Source organism: Callorhinchus milii, unplaced genomic scaffold (genome assembly GCF_018977255.1).
Source record: "Callorhinchus milii isolate IMCB2004 unplaced genomic scaffold, IMCB_Cmil_1.0 Scaffold9, whole genome shotgun sequence".
In the NCBI taxonomy this organism is placed as follows: domain Eukaryota; kingdom Metazoa; phylum Chordata; class Chondrichthyes; order Chimaeriformes; family Callorhinchidae; genus Callorhinchus; species Callorhinchus milii.
In genome coordinates this window covers 21,254,676-21,270,948 of record NW_024704750.1, presented here as the reverse complement: position 1 = coordinate 21,270,948, position 16,273 = coordinate 21,254,676, and the positions used below count along the sequence as shown (strand labels likewise).

Sequence of the window (16,273 nt, the reverse complement as noted above, 5' to 3'; positions counted from 1 at the left end):
GTTTACCACATTTAGGATTTCGTACATTTCATGTTTGTTTGTGGGGGAAGGTGGCGTGGAGGGAAGTGTGGCTTGTAAACCAGCGGATAACTAAAAAAAACTGTTCTTTAAAATAAAAACGAACGGGGCTATGGAGTAAGAGCGGGGGAGTGGGACTAGTTAGTGGCTCTTTCAAAGAGCTGGCACAGGCACGATGGGCCGAATGGCCTCCTTCCTCTGTGCTGTAAGATTCTATGATATGGCGGTACTCCATTCACAACCGCAGACCGACAGCGCCGCCTCATGGCGAAAACTAGACAGTGCGACGCCCGATATTCTTGGAAGCACATCTCATCTCCTCAAATCTGGAACATTTTGGCATTTTCAGCTCCTAGACCTGTCCGTCTCCAATGGAATGTCTCCCCACTGCCCCAGCTTCATAAAACCCATGCGTATAACCGTTCAAAAATGTACAAACCTGATGGGAATTAAGCGTTTAAATTCAGTTTGATTTGAACACTTCAGGTGATGGGTTTCCTTGTCGGACAGTGTCAAGATACCCGGTCGACCGAAACAAAAATGTCTAAACACGTGGGAGAGGGAACTGGAATTCTAGGTCACCATTACCGGTTGGTGGTGGGGGGGAGGGGGTCCTTGGGGGTGGGGGGTGGAAATGGCGCTGTCACAGAGCACACGTTCTGCTGTGTTAATCCTCAAGCTCCTTCGGTTTCACAGCTTTCAATCTAGAATCGCGTTTGGAAGACTGTTGTCGCTCCTTGCACCTCAAAAGGTTGACGGCTCTGTCGGGTCAGTTCTTCCATCGGATTTGCTGGAAAGTGCAGTCATCAAAACTTCCATTAGCACCCAATACATTCTGGTGGGCTGGGATACTCGCTTGCTTTTCCTCCTTCCCTCCCCCCAACCTCCCAATCGTCACCTTCAAATATCTGCTCCGTTCTACCTCTGCGATCTCCTGTCACCCACTCTCCAATGACATTGGTTTGGGCCCTAGAGTTTAGGACTCTGGAGTCATAATGTGAGTGTCATTGGGCGACTCAATGAGTTGGATAAAACAACACGACACCCAAAGGGCAGAACACACTTCGGGGGTTCTGCCGTTCTCCAAACATACCCATCCTCTCTCCCCCACCTCCTCTCCACACCCTGCTCCCCCCCCCACCCTGCTCCCCCCCCCCCCACCCTGCTCTCCCTCCCCACCACCCTGCTCTCTCCCCCCACCACCCTGCTCTCCCTCCCCACCCTGCTCTCACACCCCCCACCCTGCTCTCCCCCCCCACCACCCTGCTCTCCCCCCCACCACCCTGCTCTCACACCCCCACCCTGCTCTCCCCCCCCACCACCCTGCTCTCCCCCCACCACCCTGCTCTCTCCCCTCCACCACCCTGCTCTCCCTCCCCACCACGCTGCTCTCCCTCCCCACCACCCTGCTCTCCCTCCCCCACCACCCTGCTCTCCCCCCCCACCACCCTGCTCTCCCCCCCACCACCCTGCTCTCCCCCCCACCACCCTGCTCTCCCCCCCACCACCCTGCTCTCCCCCCCACCATCCTGCTCTCCCCCCACCCTGCTCTCCCCCCCACCACCCTGCTCTCCCCCACCACCACCCTGCTCTCCCCCCCCACCATCCTGCTCTCCCCCCCCCACCCTGCTCTCCCCCCCCCCACCCTGCTCTCCCCCCCCACCACCCTGCTCTCTCCCCATCCACCACCCTGCTCTCTCCCCTCCACCACCCTGCTCTCCCCCCCACAGCACCCTGCTCTCCCCCCCCCAGCACCCTGCTCTCCCCCCCACCACCCTGCTCTCCCCCGCCACCATCCTGCTCTCCCCCCCCCCACCCTGCTCTCCCCCCCACCACCCTGCTCTCCCCCCACCACCACCCTGCTCTCCCCCCACCACCACCCTGCTCTCCCCCACCACCACCCTGCTCTCCCCCACCACCACCCTGCTCTCCCCCCCCACCCAGCTGTGATCAAGGCGAGGGAGGTGAGGGAAACCGCATGGTGTCTAGCCACTGCCACTGCCATCCCTGCTGCAGAATTTTAAATTCCTGTTTAACTCACGGAATTGTTCAGAATAATATCTATCTTCCGCTCCTCCTCCGAGCCCCTGTCCACNTTTTTTCGGTACATCAACAGCTGCTGTCGGTCTTTCAGGTCCTTGTAGCTCTGAAATCAGAAAAAGAGGAAAAATAATACAACAAAAACTGCATCTTGAGTAGTGTCTCGGTGCACTCAATGATGATGGAGCCCAACGCCAAGCTGGGGAGAGGGGGGGAGGTGACTGTAATCACGGTCGAATAGGAAGGTCTTCAGATGCAATCTGAAGATGGGAAGAGAGAGGGAGGCGAGGCAGAGGGAATGAGGTGGGGAGTTCCAGAGTTTCGGGGTGTTAGTGGCTGAATGCATGGTGGAGAGGAGGGGATGAGGGACCTGCAGAAGGCAAATAAAGAATTTAAAAAAAGGAAAATCAAATGCATCCCATTGACTCCGCAACTGCAATTCTCTGCGCGCAACACGGCTGGTATTTACAGAGCAGCTTTCAAATCAAATAATCTCTGAAGGCAATTGCCAAATGTGACGTGTAGCCAAATCACCTAACCACTGCTTTGTTCCTCTCCCCACTTAGCGAAGCAAGAGTGAATGATCAGCGAAACCTTAGGCAAGTTTCCTTACTCCACATGCCTCTGTTTTACCTAATAGTAAGTAGGAACCTGGATGTTAGTCAATTGATGGATCACTTTCCGGGAGTAAAAATCCCTTTTAAAAAAATAATAATGTAGTCACTCAATCCACGACTGTTTGTGGGACACTGTTGAGCACAACTGGCTGCCGCATTTCGCTCACAAAATATATAGTCAATTCGCTTTACAGTATATCCTGGGAAGCGCTTTGAGATGTCTCGAAGATGTGTTAAAGTGCTATATCAAATGCAAGGATTATTATTATTATTAATCCACTGCGCCCCGCACTTACCTCAATCACAATGTCGTGGCACTTGTACTTTGTGGCAAGATTTAGCTTCAGTTCTGGGTTATCCACCAGAGCGATGTACTCCTGGAGAATCTGGGACAAAACACCACAAAAATCAGTCATTTCTGGCATCAGCAAAGTAAGATGGGGGTCAGGATGGTGAGACAACAACAACTTGCACTTATATAGCGCCCTTCACGCCGGACAGCATCTTGGAACACTGTCACACTGAAATCTCAGCCACATTGTGGTAGTAAATATTCCAATAGTTTCCTTCTCTTCTCTCTATCTCCCCCCCACCCCCCAATCCTATTTATGTCCTAGTTTGAAGTTGTGTTCACTGAGTTGAGGAATATCTTGTCGGAATATTCTTGCTGCTCAAGGGAAGAAAGCATCCGCCTACAGCACTAAGGTCCGTGACCCGATCACTCCCACCCTCGCCCGGCTTCACTAGCTCGCCATTCCCCAGAGAAGAGTTTAAAATCCTTGTCCTTACTTTTAAGCTCTCCACGATTTTCCTCTGTGACCTGCTATCCCCATACCAACCTGTCCACTCCCTCCGCTCGGCGAGTAATGGCCTGCTCCCGCCCGACCCTCTGGAACTCCATCCCGGAGCCCCTCCGCCTCTTCCCCTCCCTTGCCTCCTTCAAGGCCCGCCTCAAGTCCTTCCTCTTCTTCCCCTTCGGTCGTCTTCCCTCCTCCACCCACCTTGCCTGCTATCCCTCATGTCCCCAGCCTGCAGCTCGGGTGAACGACCTCGACTGTTCAGCGCCTTGGGACGTCCTCCCGACGTGAAAGTCGCTATACAAATGTAATCTTGTTGTTGTTGTAAAAGCTTACCTTAACCGGAGCATTATTCTTGTGTAAGATGTCCACAACTCGATGGAACCCAATGGGGGCTTTTTTCTTGGTGTAACCCAGCCAGTTCTTTAATAGAATAAAGTGGATGTTATTTACTTGGGGAGAAATGTTTGCACTGAGTTTGACAAGACAGGGCCAATATGCAAACCAGCAGGGAAAAGCATGGGTTAAACACAAGGGTGCAGACATAATGACAGGAATGATTGTTAATTGCATGAAAAGGGCATTTGTTTGTGGGACATTTGCTGTGCGCAATTGGCTACCGCGTTTCACCCGCAAAACACAGTCACTCCACTTTACAGTATATTTTCTCTTCAACCGTGCCTTCAGCTCCCCTCTCGACTCTCTACCCCCTCCTCGCTCCCTCCATTCCCACCCCTCACCCTGACCATTTCCCCTCCTGCTCGGGTCCCGACCCAACTGTCCAGTGTCTTGGGACGTCCTCCCGACGTGAAAGGCGCTCCATAAATGCAATCTTGTTGTTGTTGTATATCCTGTCAAGCGCTTTTGAGTCATCTCGATGACGTGTTAAGGCAATTAATCTCAAATGCAAGGATTATGATGATTATTATTATTATAATAGGGCTTCCCCACCCCAATCCGTGATGTTGCTCTCCGGGACGCTACCCTGCATGAAGGGCGCTATATATGCGAGTTGTCATTACAGAAATCGATCACCTTTGTAGTAAAAAGCAGATCAACGTCATTCCAAGCTTTGAGCTTCACTCGGGCTGCCAGAGCCGTCAACACGTACTGCTTGTCAGAAATCTGTGTGCAGGGGGCGGACAAGGAAAGCACATTCACCTCGATCTGTCTAAAAGCTGTGAATGTATAATCAACCTGGTGTCTGCCTCTGTACGTCTCAGGGTCTTAAGTATCGTTTCCTCCTCTTTCTCCCCAACCACCCACCTCCCACCCCTTAAAGGAGATGGATAACTGCTGAAACCCATCACTATGCTTAAAAGTATCCAAAACCCAACTGAGAATTCCATGCATCCCATCAGCGTTGGAAAAAAACATACGTGATTAGAAAACGGGGGAAAAAAACCCTACAGAATGGGAGGAAAACATGACCCCCTCCCCCAACACACGCGCACACACAAGCCTATTTCATCCCTTTCCCCCCCAACCCCCCTTTCACCTGGCCCACCCGCTCCCATCATAACTCGTAAATGTTATGTTATATTTCTGGAAGGGAAATGCAAAAATATTGCTTATAATATTGGCTCCCGGATGTTGCTCAAATAGGGTGTCCGGCCCTCAGCAGCCAAACGGTTTGACCCCCCCCCACCCTGAATTAGATCATGACTGATCTGTACCTCAACCTCAATTGAAGTTACTTACTTTGAAGGTTTTCCTCAGGTTTCCTGGGCCACTGAACGTGCCCTAGGAAGGAACAGAACGACAGGGTTACTTGCATTTGACCTGGAATTAGCCGAGCGTCTCGGCGCATGATGTCTCTGCCCCCACCCTTTGGAACTCCGTCCCAGATTGCCCTCGCCTCACTCCCTCCCTTGCCTCCTTCAAGGCACATCTCAAGACCCTCATCTTCGAACGTGCCTTCGGCCACCAATGTAGCTCATTGGTTAGTGTGCTCGCCTCGCAAGTGAGAGAACCCGGGTTTGATTTCCAGGTGGGGCGAAACCTTAGGCAAGTTTCTTTACTCCACACACCTCTGTTTACCTCGCAGTAAGTAGGAACCCGTTTGTTAGTCGATTGGCGGATTGCTTTCCGGGGGTAATAAACATAAAAAAAAATTTGCTGACTCAATCCATAACTGACTGTGGGACACAAAATATTCTTCACAGAATGGAATATAAATTCTATGCTTTGAGGTGTCTCAACAACGTGATAAGGTACTATATCAAATGCAAGTGTTATTATTATTAATGCGCCACGTTCGCCTACAAATACACAGTCACCACACTTCACAGTAAAACCTGCAAAGCGCTTCGAGACGTCCTCCTGACAGAAAAGGCGCCGTATAAATGTAAGGATTATTATAATAATATCGCACAAGAGCGCTGGTCGTAAAGGAATCAAAGCGGCTCCTCTCTCTCGCTCTCTATCTCGATCCCGCCTAAAGAACTTCCTTTTTGATCGTGCTTACGGTCACCTCCCCCCTCGGCTCGGTGTCAGACTCCGCCACCGTGAAGTGCTCCGGAACTTAACCCCATGTGAAGGGCGCTATATAAACGCAAGTTGCTGTTGCATTCGATGCCCGTGCACGGCACGCAAGCTGGACGGCGCTAACGTACTTCTGACTCTCCATAATGGTAGAAGCAGGCGTAGTAAAGTGTGGTGATCAGCGGCATATTGAGAATGGAGGCCTTCCTCGGATAACGCTTAAAGATGTCCATCTGTCCTGCTGCCTCAATGCGTTTGTCGTTCGCCTGAAAGACAGCAGCAACAACAACAACAAATGAGATTTACACAGCGCCTTTCACGGCGGGAGGACGTCCCAAGGCACTGCACAGTCAGAGGTTTGGATCCGAGCTGGGGGGTTGGGATCAGGATGCGTTGGGGGAGGGGAGGTGTCCGAAGGCGCAGTCAAAGAGGAGGGTCTTGAGACGGGCCTTGAAGGATGAAAGGGAGGGGGTTAGGGGAAGGGGCTCTGGGATGGAGTTCCGGAGGGTGGGGGCAGAAAGGCTAAAGGCACGACCACCGATGGTGGGGTGGGGAGGGCGGGGGAAGTGGAGCAGGCTAGTGCCTGCAGACAGGAGGGAACGGGCAGGTTGGTGGGGTTTTAGGAGGTCAAGACAGAAGCAGATGATCTCCAACCTCTTAACAACCTCCACTCCCTACACACACACACACACACACATATGCACGCACATACACAATCCTGCACGCACACATACAGACTCACACACAGACAAAAACACCCACTAACACACAAAAAAACATGCGCACCTTCGCATATACTCCTGCACATACGCACACACTCACACACAAACACGCACACACGTGCACACATACTCACACAAAAACATGCACAACACACACACACTCTCTCCCGCAAGCACATACAAAAACACGCATACATGCACCTGCACACACAAAAACACGCACTCACACACACACACTCAACACGCACACACACAAAAACACGCACACTCACACACTCGTGTACACACAAAAAACATGCACACGCATACACACTAACATACAAGAGGAAGAGGTCACCCAGCTCCGATACCCCAAACGATAACAAATGAGAACAACTGATATTATTATAAGAGTAAAGGACTCTGCCTGCTTCTGCTCTGACCTCAATGATGAGCTGTCTGTCCAGCAGTGTGTAGTGATCTTCAACGTGTGTGGCATCATCGGGTGCGAATGAAAACCTAGTGCGCAACAAGAGGAAACGTTACACGTTGCAGGTAATGTTCAACAACAACAACTTGCATTTACACAGCGGCTTTCAGGCAGGATAGTATCTCGGAGCGCTGCACAGTGATGGGGTTGGACGCCGAGCGAGGGAGAAGGGGGATGAGCGAGGAGGGAGGTGACAATGGTTGAAGATTCAACACTAATAATCCTTGCACGTGATGATATAGCGCCTCATCATGTCGTTGAGACATCTCAAAGCACTTCACGGGCTATACTGTGGAGTGACTGCGTGTGACTGTGGGCAAAACGCGGCAGCCAAGTGTCTCCCTTTCTACCCCTGTGACTACCACAACAACTTGCACTTATATAGAGCCCTCCATACAGGGTAGCGTCTCAAGAGCGCTTAACAGTGGCCGGACCTGACTCTTAATCAACGGCTTTAATGCGCTCTGAACGTTTACTCACCCGATGCAGCTCTTTACGAAGTCGGTTTTCTTAATTTGGTCCGTGATGTTTAGATGTTGCTTGTAGTGCAGGAGCTGAGAGAGCAAATTCCAGAGGCAGAGTAATAATATTAATAAGAATAATCCCTGCGTCGGATATAGCGCCTCATCACGTCGTTGAGAGGTCTGAAAGTGCTTCACGGGATATAACAACAACTTGCATTTACACAGCACCTCTCATGCAGAGTAGTGCCCCAGAGCGCTTTACAGTGGCAGAGCATGACACTTTACAATATACAGTAAAGTCTAGTGACCGTGTATTTTGAGGCCGCCAATTGCGCCAATTGTGTCCCACAAACAGTCATGCATTGAGTGACCAAATTTTTTTTAGTGGGGGAGGGATGGGGATTATTACCTCCAGAGAGAGATCCGCGTATCGACTATCAGTTGGGTTCCTACTTACTGCTAAGTCCCATTCGTTGTGGGGGGGGGGTGGGGAGAAAGAGCAAGGTGGGGGTGTGCAGACCCCGGGAAAACAGGGGGGTGGGGGGAAATACCCCTCTCTCTCAAAACGTAAACGTACTTACCGCTGCCTCTTCTGTTCTCCCCAGCGCTCTGCCAGTGAGACAAATACTGGGTTCAGATTCCACTGTTAAACTCCAGAACCAGCAAAGAAAACACACCCACCAGACAATCTCCTACCTGAGTAGCTCCATCAGCACCTTCTCTCTGCCCATCTCTTTCAGGTAACAGATGAAGTGGTTCAGAGCGCCCTGCCTGAGGCCGAGCTCGGGAAAGAGCACCTCTAAAACCCCAGAGAGAGAGAGAGAGAGAGAGAGAGAGAGAGAGAAAGCAGCGTATCAGAGGCCATTCAACCCATCAAGCCCGTTCCAACAATTTAGTAGAGCTGGGTGGTTCTTTGTATTCCAATGCCCATTCCCTTTCGCTACATATACCCTTAATACCTCTGGTAACCAATGATAATAATCTCTGTATTTGATACAGCGTGTGAAGAAGTATTCCCTGCCCTAAGCACTAATGGTATTGGTCTTCATTCTGTCTTTAAGGCTATAACCCCGGTAATTAATTAGTCTGACAGAGAGAAAAGGCGTTCACTCTGAAACCTGTTTTCCAATACACCAGCAGAAATTTTCCTATTACAGACACACAGAGCCACACACGTTCTCAATACAGGATAGGAAAACAGAATTCCTTCGAGGAATGCACACAGTGGAGAAGGAACGTTGACATTAATTGGAGTTAAGGTACTGATCAGCCTTGATCTAACAGAATGGCAAATAAGCTCGAGGGGCTGAATGTTCCTATGATATCAGGGCACCCAATCACCTCGATTCCATTCCTAATCTTCACCTTGATAGGTTTAACCCCTTCCATCCCACCCAAACTTACAAGAATAACGCAAGATAAAGAAGACAATTTACCTTTGCTTAACGTTTTGTTCAGAAATATCAGCACCTGGGAAGAGAAATTGTACCGTGTTTTAAAGTCTTCATGAGAGGTCGGGATGATGATCCTTCCATCTCACACATCATCCCACCCTGTTGCCCATCACAGCAGAGAGCCATTCCTAAATGTGTCCCAACACCCTGGCCTCAACCACCCTTCCTTGTAAGTTGTTAATTACCCTCGGCTTAAAGGGTCTGGTGTGTCTTCTAAAAGTGCTCGTCACATCCCTAAACTTGTGCCATCTTGTTCTGCTGCCTTTGTGTATCTGAAGCTATTGTTCGGCATGTACTTTCTCAATCCAATCTCAGCTTATTATACCATGATAATAATTATCATTATTAATAAATTATCATATTATTATTAATTAATTATAATTAATATTATACATTATAATATTAATTAATATTATAATTCTTAATAATTATCATAATAATAAACCATTATTATGCTCTAATTATACCATGATAAGGTGCCCTCGGTGATGTCTCTTTTCTACACTGAAGACCCCATGTTTATCTCAACCAGACACAGGAACATCTCCACGTATAGCTGGCAGACATATGTGGAACTCCCAGTCTAGTTTGGATGCTCTTAAGCACGGTGATGGATTTCCACAGGTGTCAGGACACCCCGGCTGACCAACTAAAAACTAATGTTTTTATTTTTTTTTAAATAAAAAAAAGTTTGGAACTCCATCCCACAGTCCCTTCCCCTCACCCCTTCCCTCGCCTCCTTCAAGACCCTCCTCTTCGACAACACCTTCGGTCACCCACCTACCCCCACCCTCCCTGATCGCAACCCCCAGGGATGCAAATCCTGGACTGTCCAGCTCCTTGGGATATCCTCCTGATGTGAAAGGCGCTATACAAATGCATTTTGCTGTTGTTGTTCCACCCAGTTGATCCTTGAAAGCTAAGAGATCGCCTCATTGTACTCCTGTGCACTGGCTCTAGGGATTGGGCCTTGGTCCCAGCGAGCAGGACTTGCAGGTGGGTGAGTGTGTGCTAATGTCACAGCACTGACAGGATGTCCCGTGTCGGGAGCCGTGGCGATACAGCACAGACTCACCGCCGTGATAACGTTTCCATCGTGCGTCCGCACGGCCTCATCCACAAGCTGTAGCTTGTCTTTCAAGGAGCGAAACTTTTCCAGGGAGTACGGCTGCCAAAACAAAACGACACCCTAAGACAAGGCTTGTGAGAAGTAGAAGCTGAAGCTTTTCCCAATGTCCCAGATTAGCGCATCGCAACTTTTTCTTCACCTCGGACTGGCTCAATCTCTCACTGTGTGCGACAGCCCCTCCCGAAGAGATTTGGGATAAGAAAAAGTCGCTCTAGTCAACTCTTGTTGACTTATTGTTGAGGCGGTGGGGGAGAGAAAGGAACCATTTCTCAGGGACATCATCTCTATTGTACAGGGTGTGCAAAATCCTGAGCTGGGCAATATCACGGAGGTGGGGGAAGGTAGAGACCTGCTCTGCCTTCCTCCACAATATCGTCGATCATTATCTGCCATGAAAATGATGGTGCTCACACACACATACCGACCCTCTGTAGTCTAAATATAGTTAAACACTTGCATTGAATAATTAAGCACATCTAAATATAATTGATATCATTCTTCCATATGTTTCAGTTGCATTGTTGGGGAATAAACACATGATGGAGGGCTGGTAACAGGACTTTGTGGACACCCTGTAGAATGATTTCTATACATGTTGGTGCAACGTAGAACAGCCCTCCGCAGCAGTAGATGCCAACCCCGCCAGTCATACCTTGGCCTTCTGCATCCGTCTGACTGTCTCCAGGGCGTTCCAATCAATCACACTGTCCTGGGGGGGAGGGGGGGGGGAAGGAAAACAAGCAATAATATCCAATGTCCAAAGTACTTTTTGTTGTATTCAATCTTCCCTCCTCCCTACTGCCCTCGGCCCTCAGCCCCCTCATCTTCGCCCCACCACCCCTACTTCAGCTCAAGTGTGAATCCTGGACTGACCAGCGCTTTCAGGGAACGTCCTCCCGATGTGAAAGACTCGATGTCAGATCTTTTAATCCCATTTCCCTTCCTCTTAGTTAAATCCCAAATCCCTCTTCTTAAAATATCCCAACTGCCTGTATCTGCACAACCTTCCAGTGGGAGTGAGGGAAGAGCAGACGGAATTTAACATCTCGACCAGTGTCCAGGGAATCACACAGTCATTCCTTTCTTTCTTCCTACCTTGTAGTCAAACTTGGATTTCCGAAGGTCGGGAGCTATGTTCGTGCTCCCGGAACCGATGACTGCTGGAGGAGTGAGGGAGGGTGAGAGAGAGAAAATCACAGTGCAGTTAATACACCACACACACAGACAGTGCTGTGACATTAGCACACAGACAGACCCACAAACAGACAGACCGACACAGATAGACAGACATACACAGACAGATACACAAAGACACACCCGGTCTTGCCCAGACTGCCCAACCCACAGACTTACAATCCGAAAGCGACAGGAAGCTCCCTGGCCTACTGCTCCCATAGAAACCTGGGGGAGGCTCCCGGTTTCTTCCTGGAAAGCAAGCCAACAACATGTTCAGTCACAGGCCATGCTGGGGACTGAGTGAGGGTGGCCTCTCTACCCACCACCCCCCCTCTAATCATGGTGCAAACCCCTCTCACGACCTGCCCCCCATTAGCTAGATCATCAGCCAGCTTCAGAACACCGGGATGAAGAATATACATTTATGTATGTTGTAGTGCTGTAGTGTAGAGGTTAGAGCACTTGCTTCACAAGCGAGAGGACCTGGGTTCGATTCCCGGTATGGCGAAATGTTGGGTAAGTTTCCTTACTCCACACGCCTCTGTTTATCGAGAAGTAGGAACCCGGTTGTTACGTCAATTGGTGGATCGCTTTCCAAAGATAATAAACCCTTCAGAAAAAATTGGGACACTGCTGTGCGCAATTCGCTGCCGCGTTTTGACCACAAAATACACAGACATTTCACATCACAATATATTCTGTGAAGTGCTTTGAGACGTCTCAACACCTCAACGTGATAAGGCCCTATATCAAATGCGAGCATTATTATTATTATATGACATTTAAGAGACTGTTACCTTTGAAAAAGCTGCTCAGAGAATAGGTGGAGAGGGGCTTGGTGACTGCCGACTGTGCATGGCTGGATTGGGATCTGGCAAATCCTTCATCCCGGATCTCGGACGCCCGAGTGCTCAATGAGTTTTCCTTAACTGACCATGCGATACCTGGAAGAGAGATGCCTTCGATTAAAGTTGCCTGTTGACAGACCACTACCAACCCCCAGCCCCCGCCATGAGATCAGCGTCATAATAGTCCCTTCGGCTCGCTCCCTCCCTTGCCTCCTTCAAGGCACGTCTCAAGACCCTCCTCTTCGACCGCGCATTCGTCCACCCTCCGACAGCTATGCTCCGTGCCCTCCACTCTCCCTGATCCCAACCCACCAGCTCGGGTCAAATCTCTGACTGCACAGAGCCTTGGGACATCCTCCCGACATGAAAGGCACCGTGTAAATGTAATTCTGTATTTAGTATTGGTTTGGTTAGTAGCTCTCTCTCTCCTCTCTGGGTCAGGATGTGGAGGGCATTACCCCACCTCACCTCCACAGAGCACGTTGTTGTTTGTTTGGACCATTCATTCGACCAAAGACTCACTTCCCACTCGCTCGCCGCTCCAGGTGACCTTTTCCACATCATCGTCGTCCTCATCATCTTCATCATCATCCACAATCCTCCGGAGATTGTTCACCGCACGCTTAGACTCCTTCAGCTGTAAAGGGACGTTTTTTTTAACGTAACATTGAAACGCCGTCAAAGATATGGCTGTCAAGTGTAGTAACTGTTGTTTGTGGGGAAGGTTCCCCAACTAGCCATGACCAATTTATCTGCAGGATTGTTGGCCAGGACACTGGGATAAACTCTGTATTCTCTTCAATGCTCTCAATTGGATTGTTAGCTGAGGTTCAAGAGCCAGCCACCCCATTGGAAAAGAGGAAGGGATTTTCTCTCGGTGTCCCAGCCAACAATCCTTGGCAAAAGTTAGTCATTCACTTCACAGCTGTCTTGGGATCTAACTCTGCTCAAATTCATTCAACTAAAAATATACAGTCACTACACTTCAAATTTACAGCGCAGAAGAATGCCATTCGCCCCACTGTGTCACTTGATAGCAATTGCCTGTGAAACTCGAGTGGGGTAATCCTGCCACTTTATAAATCACTGGTGTGACTGCACTTGGAATACCGTGTGCAGTTCTGGTCAACACAATATAAAACAGATATTGCAGTGATTGAGAGGATACAGAGTGGGGCAACCAAAATGATTGAGGGGATGGAGGGACTGGACTACAAGGAGCGATTAGATAAACTGCGCTTGTTCACACTGAAGAAGGTTGAGTGGTGATATGATCACGGTCTTTGTAAGATTCTAAAGGGACTTGATAATGTAGACCATGATAAGCTGTTTTATCTTGTGCTGAACAGTAGAATCAAAGACACGTCTTGCAATTGAAGGGGGGGTTAAATTCAGAACAAATCTGCAGAAACACTACTTCACTGAGCGAGTAGTAAACTTACAGAACAGGCTCCCTAGGGAGACAGCAGAAGCAGAAAATGTAATTTGTTTCAAATCTATCTAACAAGTTAGATAGATTTCTGCTAAAAAAATAATATCTGGGGATACAGTGTATAGTTTGGGACACGAAATGTCAAGCGACTGTCAGGATAGTGGAAGGCGAACTAGATGGATCTTGGTCTTCTCTCGCCAGCAAATTCTTATGTTCTTACGAGACAGTCCAATGTAATAGACTTTATGAAATGTACCGATTAGTATGTTATTATACATAATAATACTTATCCATGACTGTTTGTGGGACACTGCTGTGCGCAATTGGCTGCTGCATTTCGCCCACAAAATACACAGTCAATTCACTTTACAATACATTCTGTGAGACATCTTACAATGCAACGATTACTATGTATTATTATGATGTGTGCAATTGGCTGCCGAGTTTCACCCACAATACAATTAATTCACTTTACAGTAAGATTCTGTGAAGTGTTTTGAAACATCTTGAAGATGTGATAAGGCACTATATACCAAATGCAAGGATTATTATTATTTTATTATTATTATTAAGTATAAAATCAACCCGTTCACTTGCCTGTGTAAATTCGTCATCGTCATCAAAGATAAAAGCTTTGCATTTGGTGCTGTTCCAATAATCTTCTTCATCATTTTTATTTCTGTTCATCTGAAAATTAAAAAATATTGTGTAAAGCGATCACTTCTCTTTTCATCTGAATGTCGTTTGGTGATGATATGTTTGCTTCTGTTTCTCCCACCACCAGTTATTGCCACCTTCTCCTTTCTCTTTATGAAAATGCAACCTGTGCCAGTGATAATCCACAATCATTAATTAATCTGATGAACTGGGACTTTTTCCTCTGGAGAGAAAAAGAAAAGTTGAGAGGTGACCTAATGGAGACCTTTGACATTTTTGAGGGGTTTTGATGGAATCAACAGGGAGAAATTGTTTCCAAATAACAAAACAAAATATAAAAAAATAAAAATGGGGTCACTCAATCCGCGCCTGTTTGTGGGACACTGCTGTGTGCAATTGGCTGCCGCGTTTCATCCACAAAATATACAGTCAATTCACTTTACAGTATCTCATGTGAAGTGCTTTGAGATGTCTCGAACACGTGATAAGGCGCTATATCAGATGCAAGGATTGCTATTATATTATAATTATACCCAGAACAATCTGACTTTGGTGAATTTTGATGAGGAAGGAATTTGGATGCTCTTCTTCGAAACCGTGCCACGCGGGAACCCGTTAGCATCTGCCTAAATAGGTGGACGGGAACTCGCATTTAACATCTCACCCAGCAATGCAGTCACTCCACCGAAAGGCAGGCAGCGACAGCACACTCTGAGCAACGACGTCCACACTTGTGAGACGCTGCATGTGACAAAATCAGTCTTGGTCGTGAAAAGGACATCATTCTAATAGCAGGAGCAGGAGGTACCGTTATAATAATAATAATCCTTGCATTTGATATAGCGTTTTTCACGTCGGGAGGACATCCCAAAGCGCTTCACAGAACACACTGTAAAGTGAATTGACTGTATATTTGTGGGCAAACGCGGCAGCCAATTGCGCACAGCAATGTCCCACAAACAGTCGTAGATGGAAAATGACCAATTTATTATTGTTTTGGTTTGGGAGGGATTATTATTAGGCTCTGTGTGGAGTAAGGAAACTTGCCCAAGGTTTCGCCCTGAGTTTCCTCGTCCCTTTAGTAGGTCTAACCAGTTCAAACAACAGTTTGTGGGACATTGCTGTGCGAAATTGGCTGTCGCATTCGCCCACAAAGATACAGTCAATTCACTTTACAGCCTATTCTGTGAAGCGCTTTGGGACGTCGAGAAGACATGAAAAGCGCTATATCAAATGCGAGGATTGTTATTATATTATTATATTATATTGCCCCGACACAGGACCTTGCACGTGCAAATAATGTATGGAAGTCAATTCACTTGACCGTATACGCTGTGAAGCGCTTCGAGACGTCCAGAAGACGTGAAAAGCACTATATCAAATGCAAGGATTATTATTATTATATTATTATTATAATCACATCAAGTGCAAGTACCCTATGAAGCCAAGGTCAGAGCAAATCAACACACACATATATGTAGATAAGCAACAGTCGCAGGAGAATAGAGACACCAACCCCCCCCAACCCCCCCAAAAAAAGGGGTAGTGTTCATTAATCCCAACCCGTTTCCGGGTTCAAGGTAAACCCCACACACTCACCCCTCAGCTCAGCTGATAGCGCTCAACGCGAGACACGGAGCATGCGCGACGGCTTCGGCCAGCGAGCTCTGCGCATGTGCACAGACGCAGAGGACTTCGGGAGTTGTAGTCCGATTTGGTTAAAACGCGCCCCCCACCCAACACTGCCCTCTCTCTCTCTACTCCCTCCGCCCCCCCCCCCCACTCATACCCCACACTGCTCCGGCCTGACGTTGGCCTCGTGGTCACCACAGTTTCCGGTTGAGCCGTTGAGACAGCGCTTTAATTATTCCTCTTATTATTATTATTATAATTATTATTATTAGTTCCTTTCCCTCCAGGGAAGCTTGTGGGAGGGGACCGCCCGTTACCGCTGCCACAGAAGTCC

General features: G+C 48.4%; 1 protein-coding gene across 4 annotated transcripts; it reads right to left on the bottom strand.

Moving 5' to 3' along the window:
* Nucleotides 1–193: 193 nt before the first annotated feature.
* Nucleotides 194–16,155, bottom strand: vipas39 (VPS33B interacting protein, apical-basolateral polarity regulator, spe-39 homolog). 4 transcript variants are annotated; one of them, XM_007906018.2, is made up of 20 exons: nucleotides 16,097–16,155; nucleotides 14,248–14,337; nucleotides 12,741–12,855; nucleotides 12,168–12,314; nucleotides 11,548–11,619; nucleotides 11,290–11,354; nucleotides 10,847–10,903; nucleotides 10,141–10,233; nucleotides 9,048–9,081; nucleotides 8,308–8,410; nucleotides 8,193–8,220; nucleotides 7,628–7,701; nucleotides 7,101–7,176; nucleotides 6,088–6,222; nucleotides 5,174–5,215; nucleotides 4,508–4,597; nucleotides 3,809–3,895; nucleotides 2,972–3,061; nucleotides 2,060–2,164; nucleotides 194–808 (listed from the first exon to the last, which is right to left on the bottom strand). In XM_007906018.2, the coding sequence occupies exons 2-20, from the start codon at nucleotides 14,335–14,337 to the stop codon at nucleotides 788–790; spliced, it is 1,524 nt and encodes a 507-aa protein (XP_007904209.2). In that variant the 5' UTR covers nucleotides 16,097–16,155; the 3' UTR covers nucleotides 194–787. The 4 variants fall into 4 exon arrangements, with proteins under 4 accessions (XP_007904209.2, XP_007904208.2, XP_007904212.2 ...); XM_007906017.2 differs by lacking the exon at nucleotides 16,097–16,155 and adding an exon at nucleotides 15,907–16,086; XM_007906021.2 differs by lacking the exon at nucleotides 16,097–16,155 and adding an exon at nucleotides 15,907–16,086 and having other exon boundaries at nucleotides 11,290–11,351.
* Nucleotides 16,156–16,273: the final 118 nt, after the last annotated feature.